This window comes from Podarcis pityusensis (assembly GCF_964106645.2).
Source record: "Podarcis pityusensis genome assembly, chromosome: 15".
Classification (NCBI taxonomy): Eukaryota; Metazoa; Chordata; class Lepidosauria; order Squamata; family Lacertidae; genus Podarcis; species Podarcis pityusensis.
Genome location: NC_138040.1, coordinates 38,844,993 through 38,872,891, shown reverse-complemented (window position 1 = coordinate 38,872,891; position 27,899 = coordinate 38,844,993). Strand labels below are relative to the sequence as shown.

Sequence of the window (27,899 nt, the reverse complement as noted above, 5' to 3'; positions counted from 1 at the left end):
AGAGGCATTCTCATGGTTTGAGGACATATTCTAATCATTAAAAGCATTCAGGGAAGGTGTAGGGTAAGACTGGGGAGGCGTGTGGCCTGGGGAAAATCCCAAGGGCCAACTATAAAGGTCTGGAGGGCCACCTTTGGCCCCTGGACCTGAGGTTCCCCACCCCTGTCTTAAAAGCATGCCCACACACTGAGATCTGCACTTGCACAGTCGTGATGGAGTTGGAGGTCAGACTGAGCAGCTGCTGTTTTGCCTGAGCTCTCTGTGTGTTTGTCCTCCCTCAGCTAATTATGATCAATATGAAGCCTGGTGCTGCTTGTATGTGTATGCATTCTTTTCGGAAAGAAAAAGCCAGCTTTCTGCTTTCTAAACACTGCATGAGGCCTGGGAGAGCGTCTCTCCACCCCCACCCCCCCGATCAGATTAGCGTCAGAGAATCCTTGAACCTCATGTGGCGCCTTCAGCAGAGATCAGATCTTCCCAAGGCTGGCTACAAGGTTAAACAGGATTTTTTATGCAAGGTTAAACAGGGTTTCAGTGGAAGACAGGAGGGCCTGGCGTGCTCTGGTCCATGGGGTCACGAAGAGTCGGACACGACTAAACAACAACAAAAACACAGGGTTTTGTTTTCCAATAGCCTGCCCCCCTTCCCAGGAAGTGATCTTATGTGGTGCCAGTGGCAGGGATGCATGAAGCTGCCATCTTAAATGTCCTACAGTGCTGCATTAAGTGCCCTGGGGCATTATGGGGGATTTAAAATGACAGCGGCTTGTTGCTGCTTCCAGGAAAGCCTGAAGCCAAGAAAAGCCCACAACAGACATTGGTGCTGGTGGGTCCAGCTGAGGTGTTGAGGCCCTGACAGCTACTCAGAACACAAGGGCTGTGCAAGGAGCTGGAGGTGCCTAAACTGCCTCTGAAGCTTAGCAGGATGTTTAGGGATCAGCTAGAATTCCGTGGTGGGCAGTCTGCTTGCATGAAGAATGTCCCAGGTTGAAACTCTTCTAGTTAGAGGGATCAAGCGTTATGGAAGATGGCTGTGTGAAATCCTGGAGCGCTGGTTCCAGTCAGAAATGAGGCGGACCTGTAGTCTGACTTGTTGCAAGGCAGCTCCCACCTTGTGTTTATTTTACAGTCATACCTCGTGTTACGTTTGCTTCAGGTTGTGTGTTTTCAGGTTGAGTCCCGCGGCGACCCGGAAGTAACGGAATGGGTTACTTCCGGGTTTCGCCGCATGCGCAGACGCGCAAAATGATATCACGCACATGTGCAGAAGTGGCAAATCGCAACCTGCGCGTGCGCAGACGTGGGTTGTGTTCTTTTCAGGTTGCGAACGGGCCTCTGGAACGGATCCCGTTCGCAACCAGAGGTACCACTGTATTAGATTTTCATTGCACTTACTGATTTATCCCAACTTTTTCCGCAAGACATGTGTGGTTAACCCCTCATTTAATCCCTGCAACAACCCTGTGAGGTAGGTCAGGCTGAGAGGCTCTGGCTGGCTGCAGGTGACCTGGCTGAGGGAGGAATTTGAACCTTGGTCTCCCAGCTCCTAGTCTGAAACTTGAGCCACTATGCCACACTGGAACCCGGGGACAAAAGTGCCACAGCCATGGAGATCTCTGTCAGCCTGCACCACTAGAGGGAGCCTTATGCTTAAAAAGGAGCTTTTGACTCAAGAAAAAAACAGGGGAAAACAGGAGTCTCTTTTTTAGATGAAATCCTTGTACAGTGGTACCTCTGTCTGCGAACGGGATCGCAACCTGAATAGAACGCAACCCGTGTCTGCGTGTGTGTGGGTCGTGATTCGCTGCTTCTGCGCATGCGTGTGACGTCATTTTGCGTGTCTGCGCATGCGCGAGCAGCGAAACCCGGAAGTAACCCATTCTGTTACTTCCAGGTCACCGCAGGATTCATCCTGAAAATGCTCAACCTGAAGCAAACGTAACATGAGGCATGACTGTACTAGGCAGCCCTAAGATATCTGGGTAGGCCTTTTAAGAAGTGGAACCATGAAGCTCCATCCAACTGAGTTTTTCTCAGAGTCGCTCCATTTAAGCTAACAGACCAAATCATTGGGTCTGCTCTGAGCAGGACTAGCGTTGTGCCCTTCTAAAAGCTTGACACAATGCAGTTAAGATGCAATCCTCCTCTAGCTCTCTTCAGAAACTCGGCTGCAGGCCTTCCTTCCCTGTAAGGGTGAAAGTTGCATTTTGAGAGCCAGCACAACGGATGTTGGGTTCGGGGACTTGACTTTAAATCCCTGCTCTGCTACAAAGGCGGCTGGTTGTCCTTGAGCAAGTCCAGCTCCATCTTCCTAACCTAGGCCAGCCCTCATGGCGGTAAAATAATATTATGCCCGCTTCCTTTCTACGAAGGAAAGGTGAGGTAAGAAGAGTCTTGCTGGATCAGCCATATGAGAACCTCATCCAGCGTCCTGTTCCTATGATGGCCAGTCTGATGCTTCCACAAAGCCCAGAAGCTCTGCTTGAAGGCAATAGCTCTTTCTCACGGAGTGCCTCCGGTTATTGGTGTTTAGAGGCATATTACGGCCACATTCACAGCATACATTTATAAAGCCCTATGATACTGCTTTAAAGTCATAGCTTCCCCCAAAGAATTCTGGGAACTGTAGTTTGCTAACAGTGCATAGAGCTGTTCCCATCACTTGGCAACGATTCTCAGAGTGGTTTAGTAGTCAATCCCTCTTCCCAAGGAACTGGTTATTGTAGTTCTGTGAGGGGTGAATAGGGGTCTCCTTAACAACTCGCAGGACCCTTTCTGTACCCTGTTGTGTCCCCATCTTCTTTCCTCTGGGCCAGAAAATTAGATTTCTCGCTAAGAACGCATTGAATTCCTACTGAACAAGAGCCATTAGGTTGATGAAGAAATCATTATTATTACTCATTCTTGTTGGTTTTTTAGAACCTCTCTTCCACATTGTACTGCTCAGTTCAAAATACAAACTTTAGACCAGCACTGCAATTTAGAAATTGGGTTTTTTGAATGAACAAAGTTTGAACAGAATGTGCCTAGTGGAAACTAATTTACAGGGAAATTCCTATTAGGATGGATCCTCCACAATCTTCTCAGTTACTTATAAACTAGGAACTACTTAGATCAGCTACAGGAAGGGTGGGATACAAATTGAATAAATTGAATAAATATATAAAAATAGACTTGCAATACATCCATGATTTTTGAATTATTGTATGACGTTAAAACAATTACACTAAGGCGTTTCTAAGGACAATTTATTATATGCCTTAGCAACTAGCTTTCTTGAATTGCCTCTGTTGATGTTTAATAGGAGACAAAATGAGAGCAGGGCATTGGCAGCACTGGTGTAAAAAGTAAGGAGCAATACATCACAGAATGTTGAATAACTCCTTTTTATAGTTTCAAATGTGAAATGCCCCCTTTTGATTGCATTTGATTGATGATATTAACAGTAAAGATAATAGAATAGAATCCCTCAGTACTAAACTGGAAGGGTTTAGTCTTAATGTGTTGTCTTAATGCTGGCTTCATGCAGCCTTGCTCGTCATGCTATAAAATCAGATTACCATGTGCAAATGTAATAGAACTAATAAGAGACATCATGTGTCATATTGTGCCAGTGAATCCTTTGGTTGTCTTGTTGGGTTATGTGAAACAACACTTAGCTAAGGAATTTGAAGAACAGTTTTTGCGTATAAGGACATGGGGGTGGCGTCATGACTTCAAGAAAGCCATTGGATGTCCCTGCAAAAATAGAAATCAAAGTCATGGACTATGGTGGACTTCACAAAACCAGCCAACTTGATTTTGATCAGAAATTGAAGGCGAATGAGTGGTGTTGTGGTGATTAATAGAGTTTTGGCAGGAAAAATCTCAAGGTTTGTGCCATCTTTATATTTATCATTTCACAATACAGGTTCTCTTTCTTTGTTAAAGAAGCTTGTATCATTGAACTAATGCAAAGCCATAATAGATGCCAGCTTTGGTTAAGGTCTCTGCTGCATCTTGGTCATTGAATTTGCTCCTTTGAGGGTACAGTGGTACTTCGGGTTAGGTACTTAATTCATTCCGGAGGTCCGTTCTTAACCTGAAACTGTTCTTAACCTGAAGCACCACTTTAGCTAATGGAGCCTCCCGCTGCCGTCGCACCGCCAGAGCATGATTTCTGTTCTCACCCTGAAGCAAAGTTCTTAACCCAAGGTAATATTTATGGGTTAGCGGAGTCTGTAAACTGAAGCGTATGTAACCTGAAGCATATGTATCCCGAGCTACCACTGTATTAGAATTTGCATACGGCTGTTTTCTGTCTACACTATGAAGAGCAAAACTGGGATTATGATATCTGGCTTTAAAACTCCCAAGTCCGAAGATTTGGTCCATTTTGCTTAATATTCACACCATTGTAAATACGGTGTTCATATTTCAACTAGTGGGTCCAGGGAACTCAATATTGTGTCTCAGATTGACCTAAGGTGGGTCATAAGAGCAGCATTCTCACAACACAAATATATGGCAAAAGAAGTAAGAAATGACACTTCCATGTCTATGTTGGGCTATAGATAGGTCCTGGGAAAGGCTGAAGATTACTCACTGTCTGACTGTCAGCAACTCTCCAGAACTTTTTCAGCTCTGCCTGGGACTTATACCAGGAATATTGAACCTGGGACCTCTGCAGGTATCCATGTACTTGGCCACTGAGCTACAGACCTTCTATGTGAAGGAGATCCAGTTGAAATGGACTGCCTCGTGATGTCCAGCCACCCTCCTTCTCAGGGAACAAGGGTTTAATGCTTTCCCATTCTGTCCTGACATGAATAACATCCTGAAAGTTTTTAATTTTGACGAAGGGCTGTAGCTCAGTGTGTAGGCTGAGTGCGTACTTTGAACATAAAAGCTTCCAGATTCAATAATTGGCATCTCCAGGAAGAGTTGGGAAATAATCCATAGACCCTGGAGAGCTATGGCTTCCTGAAGATCAGCTGTCAGTTCCAATGCAGCCTCTAGTTTTTCAGAAAAGTTTTGAAATCTATGGGCAACTGTGTGCCAGATGAAGCTTTGTCCAAGGCACAGACATGAGCACAAGCGTCCTCTGTCATTGACTTACCTAATTTCTCTGCTGCTGGCTATTGCTCCGTGCCCCTTCATTACTTGAAGACCTGCCACATTGCTGGAAAATCCTAATATGCAAAAATCCAAATATTACAATACAGATGTATGACAATTTCCCTAGGAAATTCTGTATAAAACCTTGCCTTTTCTAAGGGGAGCGTGTGGGGTTTGTTTTGCTTTGTTCCTGGGACAAAATATATGCCAAAATGTTTTAACTGTTAAAACCAAAGGTTGCATTCAGCTAAGGCCTACTCTAGAGTACACCAATTAATGAACTTAATGAACTTCAGTTAGTCATATCCATTAACTCCACTGGGTCTCCTCTGAGTAGGACTAGCATTAAATAGTGCACAAAAACATTCAGCAGGCTCCTCTTTTATTCCTATGAAAAGAAATAAATTCAGGAGCTGGACTACTGATTTCTGCCCACAGCAGCAGGGCTGTGACATAGTCCTCGAAATAATCTCAGGCCAGGAACATCTTGAAATCTGAGTATCTACACACAGATGAGGGATCTGTGGTGCTCTAGAATACAACTCCCATCATCCCTGAGCACTGTCGTCTTGCTGGTTGTGGCTGATGGGAGTTGTAGTCCAACATCATCCGCAGGACCACAGGTCCTCTGTCCCTGATCTAGAGGGTGCCCTAAGTCTTCAGAATGAGTGCCTGCGTGCCTGTAGCCAGGAACCAGCAGTCAACGTTCTTATCTGAATAATCTTCCACTTCACTTTACACGCTGGGAGCTCCTGGCTTTCTTCAAGATAAACTAGTTTATAATTAAGGCCTTGCTTGGCAAATAGTTGGGTTTTTAGTCATATGCAGCGCATAAGAACATTGCTCAGTAATTTTTAAAAGCCCTTGTAAACACTGGAGATAGTGTCAGGATGTACTTTCTGGCCGGCTAAAACCTCTTGAAAGCTGCCTAATAGGTCCTCGTGATTTTTGGTTCTTTAAAAAAAAATTACTGTTGCCAGTTGTGACATTAGAGCCACAGGACTGAAATAGTTCTCTTCTCTACACACTCCCCCCTTCCCCTCCCTGATCATTAAAAAACAACCACCATCTAGGCCATTGCTCTAGAATAAGCAATGTTGTTCATGACTATGGAATATAATAGGGCCTTCCGAAGAAGATTGTGGCTGCCTGGCTTACTTGCATTTTTCCCTTGAAGAGCTGGACATTGTTATTCTGTCTGTGCATTTTTATTCATCTTGCTTTTACGACTGTTTTTAAATTTTAATTATTATCTATCTATCATCTGTCTATCTTATCTATCTATCCATATATACATATATATATTTGTATATGCAAGTCTCATTAAAGAATGAAGAAACCAAAAAGAAAGAAAAAAATGGATTTGGACAAGGCTGTAGAATGGTAAAGGTAAAGGGACCCCTAACCATTAGGGGTTCCTAATGGAACCCCTAATGTTCTTGGTAGTTCTTGAAGCTACCAGCGGGAGGCAGTGGAAGACAGGAGTGCCTGGCGTGCTCTGGTCCATGGGGTCACGAAGAGTCGGACAAGACTAAACGACTAAACAACAACAACCATTAGGTCCAGTCGTAACCGACTCTGGGGTTGCGGCGCTCATCTCGCTTTATTGACTGAGGGAGCTGGCGTACAGCTTCCGGGTCATGTGGCCAGCATGACTAAGCCGCTTCTGGAGAACCAGAGCAGCGCACGGAAACGCCGTTTAACTTCCCACCGGAGCGGTACCTATTTATCTACTTGCACTTTGAGGTGCTTTCGAACTGCTAGGTTGGCAGGAGCAGGGACTGAGCAACGGGAGCTCACCCCATCTCGGGGATTCGAACCTCTGACCTTCTGATCGGCAAGTCCTAGGCTCTGTGGTTTAACCCACAGCGCCACCCGCGTCCCTTTGTAGTGTTACCTCTCGCTTAATTTCCTTCCCCTTCTGCAGCTGATCTGCATCTGCTTTGATTGGGGCAAGGACCTGCCGTACCTGTTCTTTGCAAAGTGCCACATACATAGGTGAAGCCAACAGCACTTCAGTATGTTCGCTCGCCAACACACACGTAGTGACAGTAAAATTCAAACCCCATATAGCTTCCACCCCAGTTTTGAAGCTGTCCAAAGCAAGATGGCCTTTACTTATGGTTGTCCTGTAAGTTGTCAAGTAACCTCGGAAGGCAAACAGCCATCTCCTTCAGGTCACCAGGCCTGAGAGCTTTTGGGGAACCATATGGGGGTTCCTTCATGGGGTTGATGTTAACTTCACAAATGACTGAGATTGATGGGTCTTGGCACATACTGATTAAGAACAGAGAGTGTCCATAGGCATCTGTTGGTCAACATGATCCTGGATGAGATAGGCCTTTGGTGTGATCTAGGAGGGCTCTATATATTTTATTTGGCTTCCGACTTGCATGGACTTTGTCTTCAAAGTCACCAATGTGATTTAGAAATTAGAAATACTTTGTCACTTGTACAACTTGTATACAGTGAAATTACACGAGCACCCCCCCCACTCAGCTCTCTTAGTCTTAATTCCCCTCGTTTACTGACGCACACCCACCAAACCCGAAAGTCAGTTGCCCTGTTGTTATCTTTTCATTCAGCAGCCTAACAGCCCATGGATAGAAGCTGTTCTTTACCCTGTTGGTGCGACTAATCATGCTTCTATATCTTCTGCCTGAGGGCAGGAGATCAAGAAAGTGCCGACCAGGGTGTGAATCATCCCTGAGAATTTTCCTCTCTCCTGAGGCAACGATCTTCCGCTATTTCATCCAGTGGATTCACGGGACAGCCGATAATATCTTGTGCTGTATTCAACACCCTCTGTAGGCACTTCCTATGAGATGATGTCAAACCAGCATACCACACCGTGATGCAGTATGAAAGGACACTTTCTATTGTTGACCGGTAGAAGGAGATCATCAGGTGTTCTTCCGCAATACTCTGAGGAGATTAGTGCTTGGGATATCAACATGGCATTACTCCTTGATTGTCTGGCCTTTGGCTCATCTTGCCCAGTACTCTATCCTGTGGTCCCTTGCAGGAGCCTTTCCAGTTAGAGGATGTCTGAGGGAGGACAGGGGTGGAACCTGGAACCTTCTGCATTCAAACTACGGCCCTCTCAGAGCACTCACAAGACTGCTGACAATTGCTGTCAGAAAATGAGGGGGTTATGTCTTTTGGTTCTAGTGCCATTCCACACCGGGGGCAGGGGCGTTTTGAGAGAAGATGGTTCTTAGAAGCTTGAATCATATTGAAGGCTGGTAGCTGCACATTCAGTTTCCAATCCCTGTATTGCCACACATTTCTGTCTGATTTTCCATCTCCATTCCTCTCTGTCTCTCCCTGAACCTTGTAGCAAACCTGGTGTTGCACCAGACAGTGGAGCGCATTCATGTGGGCAAAAAGTACGGTGACATCCCTCGGGGCATCTTTGTGGTGAGAGGCGAGAACGTCGTACTTCTGGGAGAAATTGTAAGTAAACCCTGTCACATAGACTTCCTTTGGGGCTTATTGGGCAGTGGTATCTCCTGCCATGCTCAGTTTTGTCGGTGGAGAAAGGCTTGTCCTCAATGCCATTTTTCCTTCTCGTGCAGCCCTGCAGTTAAACACTAGCCTAGCAAGTGATTAAGAATAAATTGCGATCCGAACTTGAAAATGATGCTAACCAAATTAATAGAGAACTGGTAATTATAAAATTGTTTATACTGGTTATGTTAAGTGCTTTATTAACGTCAGTCCTATGTTAGTTTGCATCATTTGGAAGTTCAGTTTGTTCTTAATTCCTTCTCTTGGTTTGTTAGAGGTTCCTCCTTTCGCGATAAGCACCAGCCTGGTAGCCACAAGGAATTGCGTGCAGGCGAGTGAGTAGGCTTGTAGAGGAAGGAGAGAGTCTTCTGTGCCCTGCATAGAAACCAAGCGGGCTGGTGGAGCCCCCTTTCCCACACCAAAACAGAAATTCAGTTCTCAATCCCTCCTCTGCCATTCACCAGAAGATGTGTGTGTGTTGGCAGGTTAGTGACTTTAGTAGGCTTACTTGTAAGGCTGTTCTAACACTGAAACCAGGTGATCCCATGCAAGCAAAAGAGGGCCACTTAAAATGATGGCTGTTTATGAATGCCTGTGAAATATGGGCTACCAGGACCTTCCGAATGCTGGAGGTGAGCATAGGCCACACCTACACAATACTTTCAAAGTGTTTTGATGCCATTTTGACAGCTATGGTTTCCCTCAAAAGGGAACAGTAGTCTTTTAAGGATCCTGAGGATTGTTAGGAGACCCCTATTCCCCTCACAGAGCTACAATTCCCAGTTCCCTGATTGATTGTTAAACCATTCTGGAAATGGTAGCTCTGTGAGGGAAATAGGATTTTCCTAGCAACACTCTCCTCTCCTCTCAGCACTCTTAACAAGCTACAATTCCCAGGCTTCTGTGGGGGAAGCTATGGCTGTTAAAGTGGTATCATAGTGATTTAAATGTATGGTGCAGATATGGCCAAAATAGGGGGAAATAGTTCTAGGCTAGCCATCTCTCTAAAAGAGACGCGGGTGGCGCTGTGGGTTAAACCACAGAGCCTAGGACTTGCCGATCAGAAGGTCGGCAGTTCGAATCCCCGCGACGGGGTGAGCTCCCATTGCTCGGTGCCTGCTCCTGCCCATCTAGCAGTTCGAAAGCACGTCAAAGTGCAAGTAGATAAATAGGTACTGCTCCGGCGGGAAGGTAAACGGCGTTTCCGTGCGCTGCTCTGGTTCTCCAGAAGTGGCTTAGTCATGCTGGCCACATGTACGCTGGCTCCCTTGGCCAAGAAAGCGAGATGAGCACCGCAACCCCAGAGTCGGTCATGACTGGACCTAATGGTCAGGGGTCCCTTTACCTTTACCTAGCCATCTTTCTGGTAATGTCAGTTTTGTAGACGCATGAGATTATTTTAAAGTGAAGAAATGCATTCCTGTTACGAGTTGCACAAGACACAGGATTGCAACCTCCCTGATTCAAAAGCCTTGTCTGATGGAATGCGTCACATTCTCAAATCCGAGCTGTGATCCCATCTGCAACCAAGGCATAGGCACTTTTCACACAAGTTTTAGATGGTCTTGCATTTTTTTCTGGATGAGGGATAACCAAATCATGTGATCATTGCATCCATTCGTTTTGGGAGGCTCTTTTCTGCTTCGCCTTAACCACTGTGATGAATGATGCTCCCCCTGTTTAAGGGGGGGGTCCTTGTAATTGTTTGCTCTTCTGTCAGCACAGAGACTTGGCAATTGTAGTTCATCTCAACAGACAAGGGGCAAAGTTTGGAGTGGCAAGGAGCCGTGGGGTTCTTATCTTTCTTTACCTCCCCCCTGGGACTTTAGCATTAAGCATAACAGAAGGACCCTTTTTTGACATTCTTGCACCATTTTGGTGCCTTGAATCAAACTGAGGCCTTTTACTCAAACCATGCAGATTGCTTGCATTCAGTCTCTATCTACTATGTTATCCTGGTGGAGAGCAGCCTGGTGTCTAGACTCCCTTACAACCTGTCAATTTCATTGCTAGACAGGAAGATTACATCCTGTTTCGAGGGGGGACAGGACACAACTTGATACCTCTTCGGTACATGGCTCCCTCAGACACCCCTTGGGGCCCACAAAGACCCTCCTCCTTTATCTCATTTTTAAGGGGAGTTGGGTCTGTTTGGGCTGTTGTGTGTGTAAAATTTTCATTTGATTTGGGATGTAGGGCAGAGTTCTTATCCCATTTATAGGTTGGCCCTTGAGACAACTAGCAATTTTCATTCTCCCCCGCCCCATATCATGCATTGCTAAAGTGTCATCTGTTGTAGCAGCAGCAACAAAAACACATTGGACAACTTACACGGTCATTTTGTTTGTTTGTTTAGAATGTATAACCCCCGCTTCCTCCCAAGAGGTGCCCAGTGTTTAAAAAGAGCTGTTGCAAACAGCTGTTATCCATCATGGCTCAATAAAGCCTCCATCCTCAGAGCGAACATATCTCTGTGGACCAGATATTGGAGACGTCCCTTGTCTTCATCTTCTGCTTTTGATCACTTGGTTGGCAGGTGGCTGGCAGCTTTGGAGGGCACAGTGTTGGCATCAATGGCCCTTTCCTCATTAGCCAGGCATCTTGTCGTAGTTTGACTTTTGTCCTTTTCATGGAAATGAAAAATCTTCTCTAGGCATTTTACCATTCTCTGTAGCAGGGGAAGGGAAGCTTTTCCAGCCCACGAGCTACATGCTAGATGCCAGAGGCAAAAGTGGCCAGAACAAGTCATGTACATTTGGCCTTTGTACAGTGGCAGCCCTCTCTATCCTCCAAGCTAGGCAAGCAAGAGGGACTGTCAGAGTCCAAAGGCACATTCCAGCCAGGCAGAAACACTAACTCAGGATGTGAAACAAAACTGATGAGCAGTGTTGCCTGCAGGGAGTTCCGAGGGCCAGGTGTCGAGGTCTTGGGGTCCACATCCAGCCCCTCGGGCCTGAGCTTTGTCGCTCCTGCTGTGTGCTCGACGCAAACTCGGCAGTGGTGCACCCACCAGGATCTTACGCTGCTGAAAGTGGGGTGGAGATACTTTAACCCTCCTCTCCTCAACCTCAAAAAAGGTGGTGTGGGTTGACAAATTTGAGTGGCGGCTGAGCCTTCCTTTTCTGTTGCAGGACCTGGAGAAGGAAAGCGACACGCCTTTGCAGCAAGTATCGATTGAGGAGATCCTGGAAGTGCAGCGAATAGAGCAGCAAGCCAAGCAGGAGTCGGAGAAGCTGAAAGTGCAAGCGCTGAAGGAGCGGGGCCTCTCCATTCCACGGGCTGATACACTAGATGAATACTAGGCATTCAGTCCAGACAATCACAGCTGCCCCCAAGATTGAATTAGCATTTAGGGCCCCCTCGCGATGTGCATTTCCCCACCAACACCTCTCCCCCCCCCCTTTCCCTGCGCCCTGAGTGCGATACACAATTTAATCATGATTTATCATTGTTGCCAAAGACCTGAAAAGATCCCAGTGTTACGTAATCCAAGGTGATGGAGCAGCTGTCAACAATCCTGGCTAGGGATGAAACTTTTTTTTTTAATATAGTTTTCTTTCTTTCTTTTTTCCTTTTGTGACTTTGGAGGAGGTGGAATTAAGCCTCCCCTGACATGTAAATAAAAACTGACTCTGCGAACCTGGGTCTTGCTTAGGCTAGAACCCTTTGAGAGTTTTGTGCTCGCCTTTTCAACTTTTAGCTTTTCTCTAAAAGTGTAAAGCGAATTCAGTGAAGGCACCTTTGCCTCTTAAAAACTGGGCTGGTGGAGATTTGGTGCCTGAATTGGAGGCAGGTGTGTGGGAAATCTGTGCCCTTCCAGAGGTTGGTAACTTGTGTTCAGAAGCTTGGGACTTGGAAATAAGAACCTGGACTCAGGCTATGTTTGTTACATTTATTTTAGAGTCCTTTCCTCTCTCACAGTTCCATATGGTGGTGTTCCTTTCAGAGCTCTCTGTACATCCTGGGGTGGACAAGTCCATGCTTAACCCAGAGCATTCTGGGCATCCTGGTCTGGATCAAGCAATGGATCCTGCCATAGACATTGCAATGGCCTATGACTCTATCACCCCTGACAGTTGAGCCCTGGCTAGGGCTGATGGAAATCGTGGTACGAAAAGACATCTGGAGGACTTGACTATAGGTTCCCAATCCTCGCTTTAAAGATGTCCATCTGTCAGTCAGGACTGAGCAGGCTTAATACCAGGCAACTAAATGAATCTCTGAATATTAATTCCCAGTCATTGGTATTGGCATTGATCTTTTTGTTGGTTGAGATAGATAAATGGCTTCTATTCCTCTACGTGCATCATACATAGCATATCTACAAGGGGCCCTTCTGCGCTGCGTTCTCCCATACGCAATTATAATCATTCAGAGGGGGAAAGTGGAGTCACACTTCCTGGGCCAGCCTCCCATTGTCCCACTGTGGCCGGGTCTGTGAGTATCTCACAGGCTTTAAGGATAAATGTGGCAGCAGAGAGCCAACTGCAAGCAACCAAACACTAAACCATATAGGGTGCCTGATGCTTTACAACAGGCTTCCCGCTTTAGAAGATGCCTTTAAAACATGTGACAGGCAACAGGAGGGTGTCCCGAGAAGCATGCCCTTGTTCTCTCCCTGGGCACGATTTTTGCTACCTAAGCGGGTGGTTATTATTTATTTACCTTTTGTACACTGCTTTTCCACATGTGGAGTGGGACGCGGGTGGCGCTGTGGGTAAAACCTCAGCGCCTAGGACTTGCCGATTGCATGGTCGGCGGTTTGAATCCCCGCGGCGGGGTGCGCTCCCGTCGTTCGGTCCCAGCACCTGCCAACCTAGCAGTTCGAAAGCACCCCTGGGTGCAAGTAGATAAATAGGGACCGCTTACCAGCGGGAAGGTAAACGGCGTTCCGTGTGCTGCGCTGGCTCGCCAGATGCAGCTTGTCACGCTGGCCACGTGACCCGGTGTGCTGGTCCCGGGGGGGAAGGTTACTGTTACCGTAGTCAAAGTTCGGTCCTAAGTCACTAGCCTGGAGATAGTCCACAAAGTGCGAGGTGAGGTCCGAAACAGGGAGCCGGGCGGGGACAGGAACACTCGAAGATCAGAAGCAGGTAGCCGGGCGGGGAACAGGAACACTGGAGGAACAGGACTGGATGCTGGCCAAAACAGCTCTTCAATGACGACGTTGCTCCCGCAACCTGGGACCGGGCTGACTGCCCTTTATCTTCTCTAAGGCCAGGGGCGGTCCCGGCCCCCAGGAGCCCCGCCTCTCCTGGCCTTAAGGCGAGCACTCCTCCTGGGAGAAACCAGTTCCCTTCGCCTCTCTGCCCTAAGCCTCTGCAGTTCAGGAGAGGCCGAAGGGTTACTGGGCCCCGGGGAAGGCTCACCTGTAGACACTGAGTCCTCAAGCACCTCTGGGGCCAGAATGGTTTCACCTGGTGCCTGCTCCTGAGGATCTGGCACAGGTGCAGGCTCCTCAGAATCTAGGCCTTGCCCCAGTTCAGCCGGCCCTGGAGGCGGGGACTCCTGTGCCGGCTGGGATTCCTCCGGTTCACTCTCAGAATCGGAATCCCAGGCCATCACACCATCCCCCCTCCCAGGCCCCCCCCTTAATCGAGGGTCTGGACCCGGCTTGCTGGGGTACGCCGCATGGAACTCTCGGAGGCAGGCAGGCGCGTGGACGTTGGCCGCTGGTTCCCAGGAACGGTCCTCCGGCCCATACCCCTTCCAGTCAATGAGATACTGCAGCTTTCCCCTGCGGTATCGGGAGTCCAGAATGCGTTCCACCTCGTACTCAGGCTCTCCCTGAACCAAAACTGGCTGCGGTCGGGGACGGTCCGGGTGGAACTCGTCGGGTGGGGCCACCGGACTCAGAAGGGACCTGTGGAATACCGGGTGAACCTTCAGGGTTGCGGGCAACTGGAGACGGAATGCCACAGGCGAGACCTGGTTCACGATAGGGAACGGGCCGGTGAAACGGGCGTCCAGCTTCCGCGAAGGTCGAGAAGGGTGGAGGTGGCGAGTGGAGAGCCATACCAGGTCACCGACGTGGAGTTCCGGCCCCACCTGGCGGTGGCGGTCGGCCTGGACCTTGTACGCCTCCTTGGCCTGGCGCAGCTGCTCCATCAACAGCTGTTGCTGGGACTGGAGCTCCTGAAGCCACTCTGTCACCGCAGGGACCGCAGATGCCGGCAGCACATCCGGAAACAACCGTGGATGAAAACCGTAACTGGCCTGGAACGGGGTCTGCTGGGTGGATGCATTCACCGCATTGTTGTAAGCGAACTCCGCCAATGCTAGGTGGTCGACCCAGTCATCCTGCTGGTAGCTGCAGTAGCACCGGAGGTACTGTTCCAGCACCGCGTTCGCCCGTTCCGTCTGGCCATCAGTCTGTGGGTGGTAGGCAGATGAGAGACAGACCTCTGTTCCGAGGGCCTGGTGCAAAGCACGCCAAAACCGGGACGTGAACTGAACGCCACGGTCGGACACCACACGCTCAGGTAGGCCATGCAGGCGGAAGACATGCTGAAGGTACAGCTGAGCGGTTTCCTTAGCTGAGGGTACGGATGGGCAGGGGGCACAGTGCACCATCTTCGTGAAATGGTCAGAGAAAACTAGAAGGCAGGTGCAGCCACGAGACGGGGGTAGCTCCACTACAAAGTCCAGAGAAACCGTGTGCCAAGGACGTGGTGGAACCGGCAACGGCTGAAGAAGGCCGGGGGGTCGCCCGGTAGGCCCCTTGGCCCGCCGGCAGACATCACAACCAGCGACGTAGCGAGCCACGTCAGCCTTCAGACGGGGCCACCAAAACTCACGGCTTACCAGATGGGTGGTCCGATACCGCCCAAAGTGCCCTGCTGCTGGAGCATCATGGGTCATCCGGAGAACCTCAGCCCGCAGCGGCCCTGGCGGGATGTACAGGCGCCCGTGGTGCAGCAGAAGGCCCTGATGCAGGACCAGCCCCGGGTACTGAGGGCATGACCCTTCGGCCAGTTCCTGGAGTCGTTCCTGGGCCCAAGCGTCGACCCGCTGCTGTTCCCGCACCCGAGCCTGCAGTGGCTCAGCCTCCTGGGTGGCCAGGAATGCAGCCGGTGGTAGGATCGTGGTGGGTACTGCCTGCTGTACCGTGTCTGTGTTGTCTTCTGGTTTCCGGGACAGGGCATCCGCCTTCTGGTTTTGGGAGCTAGGGATGTAGCGGATCCGGAACTGGAACCGGGAAAAGAACAACGCCCACCGGATCTGCCTTTGGTTCAGCTTGCGGGTGGTCTGGAGGTACTCCAGGTTCCGGTGGTCGGTTCTCACCTCCACCGGGTGTCGTGCCCCCTCAAGATGGTGGCGCCAGACCTCAAAAGCCACCTTGATGGCCAGTAGTTCCCGCTCCCATACAGTATAGTTACGCTCCGCCGGCAGGAGCTGGCGGGAATAAAAGGCGCAGGGTAAGAGTGGCGCATCAGGTCCGTACTGCTGGGACAAGACGGCACCGAGAGCCGTACTGGAGGCGTCAGTCTCTACCACAAAGGGTCGAGAAGGATCCGGATGTTGCAAGATCGGCGCTCTCTGGAAACAGGCCTTCAACCCCTGAAACGCCTCCTCTGCCTCGCTGTCCCAGGAAAACGGCGTCTTGGGGCGCAGTAGCCGGGTCAATGGGGTAGTGCGACGAGCGTAACCCGCAATGAAGGTCCGGTAATAGTTGGCGAACCCCAGGAAACGCTGTAGGTCCTTGCGGTTCCGAGGTGCCGCCCATTCCCGAACCGCTGCCACCTTCCCAGGATCCATCTGCACCCCATCTGGAGAGAGTCGGTGACCCAGAAAATCCACTGTCTGCTGATGGAACTCGCACTTGCTGAGCTTCGCATACAGGCGGTGCTCCCGCAAGCGCTGCAGCACGGTCCGGACATGACCCTCGTGGCGAGCCGGGTCACGGGAGAAAATCAAAATGTCATCCAGGTACACCACCACGTACTTGTCCAGCAAGTCCTGGAACACGTGGTTGATGTACCGTTGGAACACAGCGGGCGCGTTGCACAATCCGAAGGGCATAACCAGGTATTCGAACTGCCCGTACCGGGTCCCGAATGCTGTCTTCCACTCATCCCCGGCTCGGATCCTAATTAAATTGTAGGCCCCCCGGAGGTCAAGCTTGGTGAACATCTGCGCCCCTTGCACCCGCTCCAGCAACTCCGAAATAAGGGGCAAGGGGTACCGGTCCGGGATGGTAATTTTGTTCAGGGCCCGGTAATCATGGCAAAGGCGAAGCTCCCCACATTTCTTCTTAACGAAGAGTACTGGCGCAGCGGTGGGTGAGGTAGAAGGCCTAATGAACCCACGCTCCAGGTTCTTGCGCAGGAAGTCCTGCAAAGCTTCGCGCTCTGGCTCTGCTAGAGAGTATAAGCGACTCACCGGCAGGGGCGCTCCGGGCTGGAGGTCTATGCCGCAGTCAAAAGACCGATGCGGCGGCAGCTGGTCTGCCCCCCGTTCCTCGAACACGTCTTGGTAGTCCCGGTACACGGCTGGGAGCGTGGGTGCTGCCTCCTCAGTGGGTGCGGCCGCTAGCATCTCGGACCGAGCATGGGGGCATGGGTCTGGGAAGTGCACAGTCCGATTAACCCAGTCAATCTGAACATTGTGAGCCTCCAACCAGTCCATTCCAAGCACCAGGGGGAACCGGGGCATGGAGGCAATGTCCAAAGTTCGCACCTCCCGGTGCTGCTGGAGACACAGGACCAAGGGCTGGGTCTCCCGAGTGACGGCACCCGAACGCAGGAGCCGTCCGTCGATTGCCTCCACCTGTACCGGTTCTGGCTTGTTCTGAAGTGGCACCTGATGATGAGCGGCAAAGGCAGCGTCCATATAGGAGCGGGTTGCCCCCGAATCTACCAGAGCGTGGGTAAGAATCCAGGGCCCACCTGGAGGGTAGAGACGCACTGGAACCATGAGATGTCGCAACTCCACTGGTGAGGGCCCCTCTTGCATGGTTTGGGACCCCACGTTGCTAGGGCCTTCGGCTACAGAGGTTGGTGGTTTTCCTGCGACTGGCATTTTCCTGGTACAGGAACGGGCGTAATGTCCACTCCCACCGCAGTAAAGACACAGGTTTCCCTCCCGACGCCGCGTCTTCTCCGAGGGGGAGAGGCGAGGTCGCACAGCCCCGAGCTGCGTTGGCTCGACTGGCAACTCGGCTGTGGGCGTGGACCTGTTGGGAAGGATGGGCGCTAGGAGCCGGGGGTGCTGGCGGTCCCGGGCCTGGCGACGGTCCTCCAACCGATCGTCTATCTGCAGGCTCCGCTGAATGAGGGCGTCCAGCGTGGTGGGACGCTCCATCATGGCCAACTGGTCCAGTATCTCGTCCGACAGTCCCTCCAGATACTGGTCCCGTAGTGCAGAGTCATTCCAAGACAAGTCTTGTGCCAACAGCCGAAATTCTGTGGCGTAGGCGGCGGCTGTGGACTTGTCCTGTCTCAACTGACGAATCGCCCGATTGGCTTGGCTCTCCTTTAGAGGGTTGCCAAACACAGTCTCTAAGTGGTTACAAAATCCCACATAGTCCGTTAACAAAGGAGAGTCTTGCCGGAGCAGTGGCAAAGCCCACTTGGCCGCCTGGTCCTTTAACAAACTGATCAGAAAGTGCACCTTGGTGCGGTCGTCAGGGAAGTTCCGGGCTCGCCCCTGAATATACAACTTGGCCTGGGCGAAGAACATGGGAAAACTGGCCAGGGTCCCATCAAATTTCTCTGGCAAAGCCACTGGGTACTTGCCTGGAGCTGGGGCGTCGGCCCCATGATCTGTAAAGGTTTCTAACCGTTGCTGAAGCGCCACAACCACATCGCTTAACTGCTGAACGGTGTGGGTCAAGGCCTGGTTCTCCTGGGCCAATGCCACCAGCGCAGCTGCCTGGTCAACCATGGCCTCTGGCTGTTCCCGAACGCACCCCAACGAAGGGGGAGTGCAGGTGTGGCGGGAGCAAACTGTGCTGGTCCCGGGGGGGAAGGTTACTGTTACCGTAGTCAAAGTTCGGTCCTAAGTCACTAGCCTGGAGATAGTCCACAAAGTGCGAGGTGAGGTCCGAAACAGGGAGCCGGGCGGGGACAGGAACACTCGAAGATCAGAAGCAGGTAGCCGGGCGGGGAACAGGAACACTGGAGGAACAGGACTGGATGCTGGCCAAAACAGCTCTTCAATGACGACGTTGCTCCTGCAACCTGGGACCGGGCTGACTGCCCTTTATCTTCTCTAAGGCCAGGGGCGGTCCCGGCCCCCAGGAGCCCCGCCTCTCCTGGCCTTAAGGCGAGCACTCCTCCTGGGAGAAACCAGTTCCCTTCGCCTCTCTGCCCTAAGCCTCTGCAGTTCAGGAGAGGCCGAAGGGTTACTGGGCCCCAGGGAAGGCTCACCTGTAGACACTGAGTCCTCAAGCACCTCTGGGGCCAGAATGGTTTCACCTGGTGCCTGCTCCTGAGGATCTGGCACAGGTGCAGGCTCCTCAGAATCTAGGCCTTGCCCCAGTTCAGCCGGCCCTGGAGGTGGGGACTCCTGTGCCGGCTGGGATTCCTCCGGTTCACTCTCAGAATCGGAATCCCAGGCCATCACACCCGGAAGTGTCTGTGGACAGCGCTGGCCCCCAGCCTATAGAGTGAGATGAGCGCACAACCCTAGAGTCTGGCAAGACTGGCGTGTACGGGCAGGGGTACCTTTACCTTTTACCTTTCCACATGAATGTACAGTCATACCTCGGGATGAATACGCTTCAGGTTAAATATTTTCAGGTTGCGCTCTGCAGCGACCCAGAAGTAATGGAGCGTGTTACTTCCTGGTTTCACCGCTCGCGCATGCGCAGACGCTCAAAATGACGTCATGCGTGGAAGCGGCGAAACGCAACCCGCTCAGTTGCGTGTTACGTTCGCTTCAGGATGCAAACGGGGCTCCGGAACGGATCCTGTTCGCATCCAGAGGTACCACTGTACTCGAAGCAGCTCAAAATGCCAACGAAAATGCAATAACAGTCTAATCATTTGGAAACAAAGCGGTCCATCTAAAAGTGGCTCCAGTACAGATGCAGACTGGACAAAGAACTTGCCTTAAAAGGCTTTTTAGAAGAGGAACATCCTCAGTAGCTGATGCTTGTTCTTTCCCACTTTGCAATTATGTGCCACCTGTGTGCTCCCAAAGTAGCTTACGAAAGATACTTCACTTCACACTCATCCTTGTTTATTTACCTAATTTATAAATGGGTTCACAGCCTGAGGTCATCAACAAGAGAGAAGACAAATTCCCACAACTGTTAACACCATTTCTGCAAACTAAAAACAAAACCATTCCTACAAATGTGCAGTTAGTATTTCAGAAATTATTGGGTCATATCTCGGGGAAAGCCTTCTGAAAACCAAACCCTCTTCAGTATTGTCTAAAGAGCCTGTCTGATTTCAGCTGGTTGTTGAATTTGAGAGGGCTGGAGCTGCAACACTAAGAGCCTGATTTCTCTGCTGTGCCCCATCTGAGGAGCACAGTTGCTGGGCAGGCAGGCAGGCATAGGGCAAGGCAGTCCCTTAGCTATCCACGGCCCAAGTTATTTGGGGCTTTAAATGCTAGACACAAAACATGCACAGAGCAGCCCATGCAGCTCCCTCAGCAGAGGCGTTCCATGGTGTCGGAAAAGCCCATCCAGCAACCTAGCTGCTGTATTCTGCACAGGCTACAGATTCTGGGTAGAGCCTAAGGCAGGGTTCCCAAGCATCATTCTAGTGGTCCACATTGTCTCTCTGAAGTCTATGACATTTGAATGCTAAAAGAGCCTATACAAAATAAGCAATAAAAACACAAAAATCACGCAGCATCCAGCACAGCGCATTACAATTGCTACCCTTTTTGTTGTTTGTTGGCATCTGTCTCGAGACAATGGAGTGTGCCTCCAAGGGTGGAGTCAAGCCATTGATTTCATTAGCAGCACCAAAGGAACCTCCCATGACACAAGCCTGGGCAGTGTGTATGGAGGTCCTGGGCTGCCCAAACAAGACCAGCCCTCTTGGCCTCACAGATGTGGTCCAATGGAAAGCAGAGCAATATGTTTGGCACCAGGTTGGCTGCAGGAGCTGCTGGAAGGAGGAGTACAAGGTGCTATGCAACCTGTGTGTAGGGTTCACCCTTTAGCTTTTCCTTCTGAAGATGTCCTGCAAGGCAGTGGAGGTTTAGGAACAGTGTTTTCCTTCTACGTGGGCTGCCTTCCCAAGTTGATGAGCCCCATCTGCCCCTCACAATTGCTACAACAGGCTAAAAAATATTTGTGGTTCATCAAGACACAATTTTTAAGTGGTCTCTGGGCAATGGTGTGTGTGTGTTTTGGGGAACAGCTGACCTAAGGGAAGACCCACCTAGAGCACATTTCACTAATCTAATCAGGAAGTTGCCAGAACATTCCACCCCAGTCATCTACATATATAATAATGAAGCTAAGCAGGTTTGGGTCTGGTCAGTGCCAGGCTGGGAGACTGCTTGTGGACCCAAAGTATGCAGCTTTGAGTTTCCTAATGGAAGAAAGTATAAAAATATTAAGGAACCCCACTAAGCTTCTATTATTTTATAAGCATTTAAAATGGTTCTATCTCTTGCCTGCGTTAGTTCAAAAAAGCATTTGTCTAGGCTTGGTAAATACAGTAGAGAGGAAAGTGCAAAGATCACCTGCTCAAAAACCAAACTTACGATCTTTGGGAAGAAATCTTTGGGAAGAAACACCAGAGACTCAGACGGTCAACAGATGAGCAACCAGTTTGCCAAGTGACTTAATCTTAAGTATCTCGGAAGTTATTTTAAAGATAAGGGGCAATAAACCTTTTCCAGCCTGAGGAATCTTAGAGGATAATTTCTTGGGAAAGTTGTTAATTCTGCCCCCTAGTGTGGTTAGAGTGTCAGACTACGACCTGGGAGATCAGGGTTCAAAAAACCTGGAAAACTCGTTTTCTAAACGTTACTTGAAGTTACCTATATAGTGCAGATGGAGAGAAAAGAAATCCTGATAACACCTTACTGAGGAAAACAGTATACTAATTCAAGGAGAAAGGAACAGAGGGGTTTTGTCTTTCATACTTCAGGCCTTGTATGTAGCATGGAGACGTTCAACCAAACCTATAGAGGAAAAACTCTCAAAACTACCCAGTATGCTACCTCAGCCAAGATCATGCCATTCTGCCTGGTTGCTAAGCAATACCACACCCCTCCCTCTCTTGGCTAGTTGACTAACACAGAATTAACCCTTTAGTTGTACACAACATGATTTCTGCTGCTGTACCTCCAGCAATAAGAAACTCCAATATTGTTGTCTGTGCACATTCTTTGGTCAACCCTAATGCATTTGTTAAGCTCAAGAGATAGGCTTGAAGTACAAAGCACATTTTCTGATGTAAGTTCAAAGTGTTCCTGGTCCTTTTGGCAGCATTAAAATTGCAACTTCAGAATTTCCTAGACAGTTAATTTAAGCTAATGTAAGCCTTTGTGGCTATCTCCTCTGAGACTATGCCATTGGCCATGACTGGTGGTTGATATTGTCATACTCCTTATTGCCCACAAAGATAGATTTACAGAAATCCTGAGATGGAAGATCTCAAAAATAAAAAAATGAACTTAGAGACACAGTTACAAAACAGAACTAGTTCTTGAACTCCCTCCACCCACTTTTACCTCAACTCCCTGCCCCACTTCCTGCTTTGTGTATCATCTTACTTGGCAAAGAGTTCTTGAGAACCTGAAAGCTTGTCACACTTTTGTGACATTTCATTGGCTCCCAATAAATGTACTGCCCAACTGTGGATTTGGAATTTTTTCTTCTTTTTATTTTATTAGGGTTACCCTCAAAAACCATCCCAGAAAAAAATATACTGACTTTTCTGTGACTTACAGTGTTTCCTCTTGCTCTAGCTACTGCAAGGATCCGTGCAAAAGTGCCAAAGGGGTGCCTTGCTTTCATGGTAATTTTATTGCCTTTTTGCCATATGCTTGAGTGTTGGTTTTTCCTATTCTTTATGTTACTGCTTTTAAAATAATCATCCTTAATTCTGGCTTTTATGTACTGTGATTCATATACATTACATTCTTAGTATTTGCAAACATAATTTGATTGCTGTGCACCAACAACTTTTCTATGTCAGTCTCTACAGTCACAGCAGCTGCTGCAACCTTCCAACAGTTTGACTTCACTCCCAAAGGTCTACTCCTTCTCCATTATCTCCCGGGACAGATAGATGCCAACAACAACCAACCAACTTTGGGGAGTGGCTGGATCTTTGCAAAGATTTTTGACCCCAAGCAATGCAAACATGCGGGTGGCGCTGTGGGTAAAACCTCAGTGCCTAGGGCTTGCCGATCGCATGGTCGGCGGTTCGAATCCCCGCGGCAGGGTGAGCTCCCGTCTTTCGGTCCCAGCTCCTGCCCACCTAGCAGTTCTAAAGCACCCCTAAGTGCAAGTAGATAAATAGGTACCGCTTTATAGTGGGAAGGTAAACGGTGTTTCCATGTGCTGCACTGGTGCTGGCTTGCCAGAGCAGCTTCGTCACGCTGGCCACGTGACCCAGAAGTGTCTCCGGACAGCGCTGGCCCCCGGCCTCTTAAGTGAGATGGGCGCACAACCCTAGAGTCGGACACGACTGGCCCGTGCGGGCAGGGGTACCTTTACCTTTACCTTTAATGCAAACATGACCCACATACAAAACAAACAAACAAACAAACCTCTTACTATTGTGCCAAGCTATGGGTTGTTTCCTACTCATAATAGTGTCAGGAGTGCGTGCTGGAGCCAGGCCCTGTGACCGGTAGGGCTTCGCAGGACTGGGGCCTTCCTAAGTTTGTTCTGGAGAGGCAAGGTGCAGCCGCACAGGTGAGGCCGCTTGGTAACGCACTGCACCTGGTGGCAAGAGCTGGGAAGGGATATGAGGTCAGCATTTCCCTTCAGCTCTTTGCCACAGCAACATGTTTCCTGCCTTGGGCTTCTTGCTTCCTGATCCTCGGACCTCGGCTTCCTGTCTCCCTGCTTCTTGATCCTTGGATCCTTGACTTTGTGACTCCTTGCTTCCTGACTCTCGGACCCCTGACTTCTGGACTCTCGTTCCTGCTACCACCCCGCCATCTTGCCCCTGGTCCCGACGTCCTCAGCCAGGACTTTGATCGCCCGTAGACCGGACCTTGACAAATAGCCCCAATGAAATTAATGGACCTAAGTTAGCAATGCCTATTAATTTCAGTGAGTCTTCTCTGAGTACGGCTAGCATTGGCTTCAATAATAATAATAATAATAATAATAATAATAATAATAATATTTTATTATTTATACCCTGCCCATCTGGCTGGGTTTCCCCAGCCACTCTGGGCGGCTTCCAACAAAACACTAAAATACAATAACCTATTAAACATTAAAAGCTTCCCTAAACAGGGCTGCCTTCAGATGTCTTCTAAAAGTTTGGTAGTTATTTTTCTCTTTGACATCTGGTGGGAGGGCGTTTCACAGGGCGGGTGCCACTACCGAGAAGGCCCTCTGCCTGCTTCCCTGTAACTTGGCTTCTCGCAGTGAGGGAACCGCCAGAAGGCCCTCGGCGCTGGACCTCAGTGTCCAGGCAGAACGATGGAGGTGGAGACGCTCCTTCGACCCATTGAAAGGCTGAGTGATCCACATCCAGCAATTGTTTAGGCATGTGAAAGAAGCCACAATGCAGAAAACATACCCATGATCCTCCAGAGCCATAGAATGCCAGTACATTGTTCAAGCTAAGCTGGCTTTAGCACGGGCAGTGCTGAGACCAGTGTCTGAACTGGGGCAATCTTCTGAAAGAGGGAGATGGAACAGGGTGTACAGAAACATGTAGAAAGACTGGCTAAAAAAGGCGCAAGGTGTGGAGGCCTGCATCTAATGTGACACAAGCAAGATCAGACACATTCATCACAAACACACCTAGTTTTGTCCTGTGCACTTCTCTGTCTGCTGCGACTTATTTACACCTGTCACAGAGGGAAGCGAATGGCAGCCATTCCAGGCAGTCTGTATGTGCACAAGCCAAGGCCTGACTTGGGGCAGGCAGGCACCACACCCACAAGCACAGGAAGTTGCACCTTCCTTAACAGTTGCGTATGACCACAGGGGCAGAGCGCAGAGGCGGCACATTTTTCAGGCTGTAGGACCCAAGTGAAATGCCAGGTTTTCTTACAAGGCATTCACACCACACAAATTGTAGGGAGAAAGTTTGACGCAAGTTATGGGCATTGCAGACAGTGGCGGAGCTTCATGCTCCGGCACTGGGGCTGGAGAGCAGGTGGGAGCGGAGCTGGCGCATGTCCCGGGGGTAGTGTAGTGCGCATCCTGGGGGTGTGGGACGCCGCCTATGGGGGCATGGCGCCCAGCACGGGCAGGGTGCAGCCGCAATGGCACCCCACCAGGTTTGTGCTGCCGGGGGCAGTGCGCTTCCCCCCCCCACAACTCTTCCTCCGCCAGTGGTTGCAGATCAGCGAATTTGCACCCATAAACCAGTGGCTCTTCATCTAATCCATCTAAGGCATTTTGTTCTTGGACCTTTTTATTCCTGGATAAATGGAGCAATGGTGAATGAGCTTTGCCGCAATCGAAAAAAAAAAAGAAACTCATGTGATTGTGCAGAGGAACTCTTGACAGGATTTTTGTAAGGTTGTCACAACTTGGAGTAACTGTTTGGTGTTGCTGGAACCTCTTAATGACCCCGGACTATTCCATTTTCACATTTCAGAAGTAGCACTAGTTGAATAGATGATACAGAAAAAAGAAGGCATCTGCATACCCTACCAGTCTGGACCGGTAATTAGACGCTTTGAAAATTGCTTTTCTCCATGGTAGACGTAGAATTTAAACTTTTTGAGTGATACATTCCCACTCTTCTATTAGGCCAACTAGCTTAGAGCTCCAGGTTTGCAAAGCTTACATGCCAGGGACACAACCTATGTCAAGTTAATAATTCTCTCACTGGTTGTAAGGATAGAATTATAAGCAGTGAAATCAAGGGAACTTAAAATAACTCAACTTGAACTGGCTTGTACTGCGTGAGATTTTACCTAGTAGCTCCATGTATTCGGAGAAAGAAAAACTCGTGATGTTCTTCCAGTGATTGAGATATCCACTGACACCTATTGCCAATAACTTCAGCACAAGAGAATGGCTTTCTCCAGGCAATACAGAAGTAGTCGGGTGTGTGTGTGTGTGTGTGTGTGTGCGTGTGTGTGTGTGTGAATTTAATAAGCTAAGTAGCAGCTATTAGCTTAGGTAGCTTTAGCAAAAGTCAAGTCATACATTAAAAAAGGAGAAATAAATCAAAAAATTGTCCAGTAGCACCTTAGAGGCCAACTACGGGTATAAGCTTTCTTGTGTATGCACACTTCTTCAGATACCAACATGGCTACCTACCTGAATTAAAAAAGGAGAGTTCAAGCAGCAACTGTTACCCTTCAGAGATATAAATGAGCCTCCACATCTGGGAACAATATATCTGAGCACCAGAAGCCAATGACAAAATAAGGACCATCTTCATCATACCCTGCAAAGGAGGAGAATCTGATTGGAAAATGTGGGTGGTAAGAAGACTATAGTCTGTCAATTTTAGTGCAAAAGCCTTTACAATGGACGGCAGAGAATAAAAGGAAAACTTTCATCTGGAATCAATACAATACAGTGGTACCTCTGGTTATGTACTTAAATCGTTCCAGAGGTCCGTTCTTAACCTGAAACTGTTCTTAACCTGAAGCACCACTTTAGCTAATGGGGCCTCCTGCTGCCGCCGCGCCGCCAGAGCCCGATTTCTGTTCTCATCCTGAAGCAAAGTTCTTAACCCAAGGTACTATTTCTGGGTTAGCGGAGTCTGTAACCTGAAGCGTATGTAACCCGAGGTACCACTGTAATGTAATTGTTGTGATATATCAGAACAGAAGACACGGTGGAGGTTGATCCATTGAGGCAAATGGGGCTCTACCCCACCAACCCTGGTCTCCAGGCCCACCTGTAACTGTATCTCCATCTCCTTCCACCCTCCATCCAGGCAAGCAAGCAAGAGACTTTATGTTTCTAGGACATGTTCCAGCTAGACAAGAGCACCTGAGGAGGGCGAGGATCAGGGCTGGTGAGGCGGGATGTGTCCTGGGGAGTCTCTTGAGGACCAGACAGAGGGGCCTGCATTTGAGACACGTGTGTGTGTGTGCCGAGCTTCTCCTTCCCCGCAACCCACACCTGACTAGAGTGACCTCGCCGGCCTCGCCTGCCTGTTCTCCATGCGGGATGCTCTCTGCGCTCAACCTAAAGACGGCGAACTACATTTCCCAGGATGCACTGGAGCGCAAAACTTTTGCACGCTCTCTCTCTCTCTCTCTTTTTTGGAAGAAGGTGGGTAGAGGAGGTTACATAAGTCCCAGAACGTTGACACATCGCTGCCCCGCCCCCGCGGGAGCGACGTCACCGGCCCGGAGCCCCGCCCTCGTGGAACGTTTGGTAGCCAGTTTCAGATTGCTACAGTCGCGCTCGCGTCCACGCTATTTCCTGCTGCCGCTGGGGGGGTGGAAAGATTCCTGCGCTCTGGCTCGCCGTCTCTCCCCCCCCCCCAGATTCTTGCGTGGGGGGCCCCGGATTCCTGATCCCCTTAAACAAAAATAAATCCTGCTTGCGGGGGAAACGACGGACCGAGCCTCTGAGCTGCGCCTCCACATCCGAAGGACTGCATTTAGGATCTCTTCGTCTCCTATTTCCTTCTCCCCCCATCTGGGCATGGTGCGCTGGGGAGGGGGGTGAAGGGGCTTTTCCTCAGCGCTGCTGACCCCCTCCGCCCCCCCATCCCTGCCCCGAGAGGGGTTTTACCGGCGCCGGAAAGCCTCCTTCCGAGGGGAGGGGGGGCGGTGCGCGAGGGAAGGGATCCCTGGATCGCATTGCATTGCGGCTGTTGCTCCTAGGAGGAAGGGGGAAAAAAGGCTTTGCTCCTTTTCGTCCAGCCTTTGCCCACTCCTTCCCCCTCCCCCTTCCCCATTTCCTCTGCGCTCTTTTTTTTCTTTTCATTTTAATCATCTGTTCGATTTCGCCTCGGAAGGAAAAGGAATATATATATATGAATGACTATGCTGCCTTGAGGACTCGGATGCTGGCGGCCTCTTTTTAAAAGGGGAAAAAAATCGGGAGGCGGGGAAAATCACCTTGCAGACGATCTTCGAAGAAAACAGCTGCCCCTTCTGCCTCGTTTCCCCCTCGACCCTGCCGCCGCAGCATCACTCAAGCTGGAGCATTATGGAGCTGGAGAATATTGTGGCCAACACAGTCTTGCTCAAAGCCAGAGAAG

General features: G+C 49.7%; 2 protein-coding genes and 1 long non-coding RNA gene across 4 annotated transcripts in view; 2 read left to right on the top strand and 1 right to left on the bottom strand.

Moving 5' to 3' along the window:
• The window catches only part of LSM1 (LSM1 homolog, mRNA degradation associated), a 16,194-nt gene extending 3,948 nt beyond the window's left edge, over positions 1 to 12,246 (top strand). Inside the window, exons 3-4 of the mRNA XM_080982653.1 lie at positions 8,438 to 8,553; positions 11,739 to 12,246. Of these exons, the coding sequence (XP_080838779.1) occupies positions 8,438 to 8,553; positions 11,739 to 11,909 (287 nt within the window). The 3' untranslated portion in view covers positions 11,910 to 12,246. The remainder of the gene's footprint in view (positions 1 to 8,437; positions 8,554 to 11,738) is intronic.
• On the bottom strand, positions 1,727 to 27,520 carry LOC308463893. The gene is made up of 3 exons (XR_013979795.1): positions 27,428 to 27,520; positions 25,991 to 26,120; positions 1,727 to 5,171 (listed from the first exon to the last, which is right to left on the bottom strand). It is a non-coding gene; the product is annotated as an uncharacterized lncRNA (long non-coding RNA).
• Positions 27,054 to 27,899, top strand: part of LOC308463770 (G protein-coupled receptor kinase 5-like) — a 77,917-nt gene continuing 77,071 nt past the window's right edge. For both annotated transcript variants that reach the window (XR_013979720.1, XM_080982459.1), the window contains exon 1: positions 27,054 to 27,899. Coding sequence is in view for 1 of the 2 variants with exons in the window: in XM_080982459.1 (XP_080838585.1) it covers positions 27,848 to 27,899 (52 nt within the window). In the remaining variant the exon portion in view is untranslated.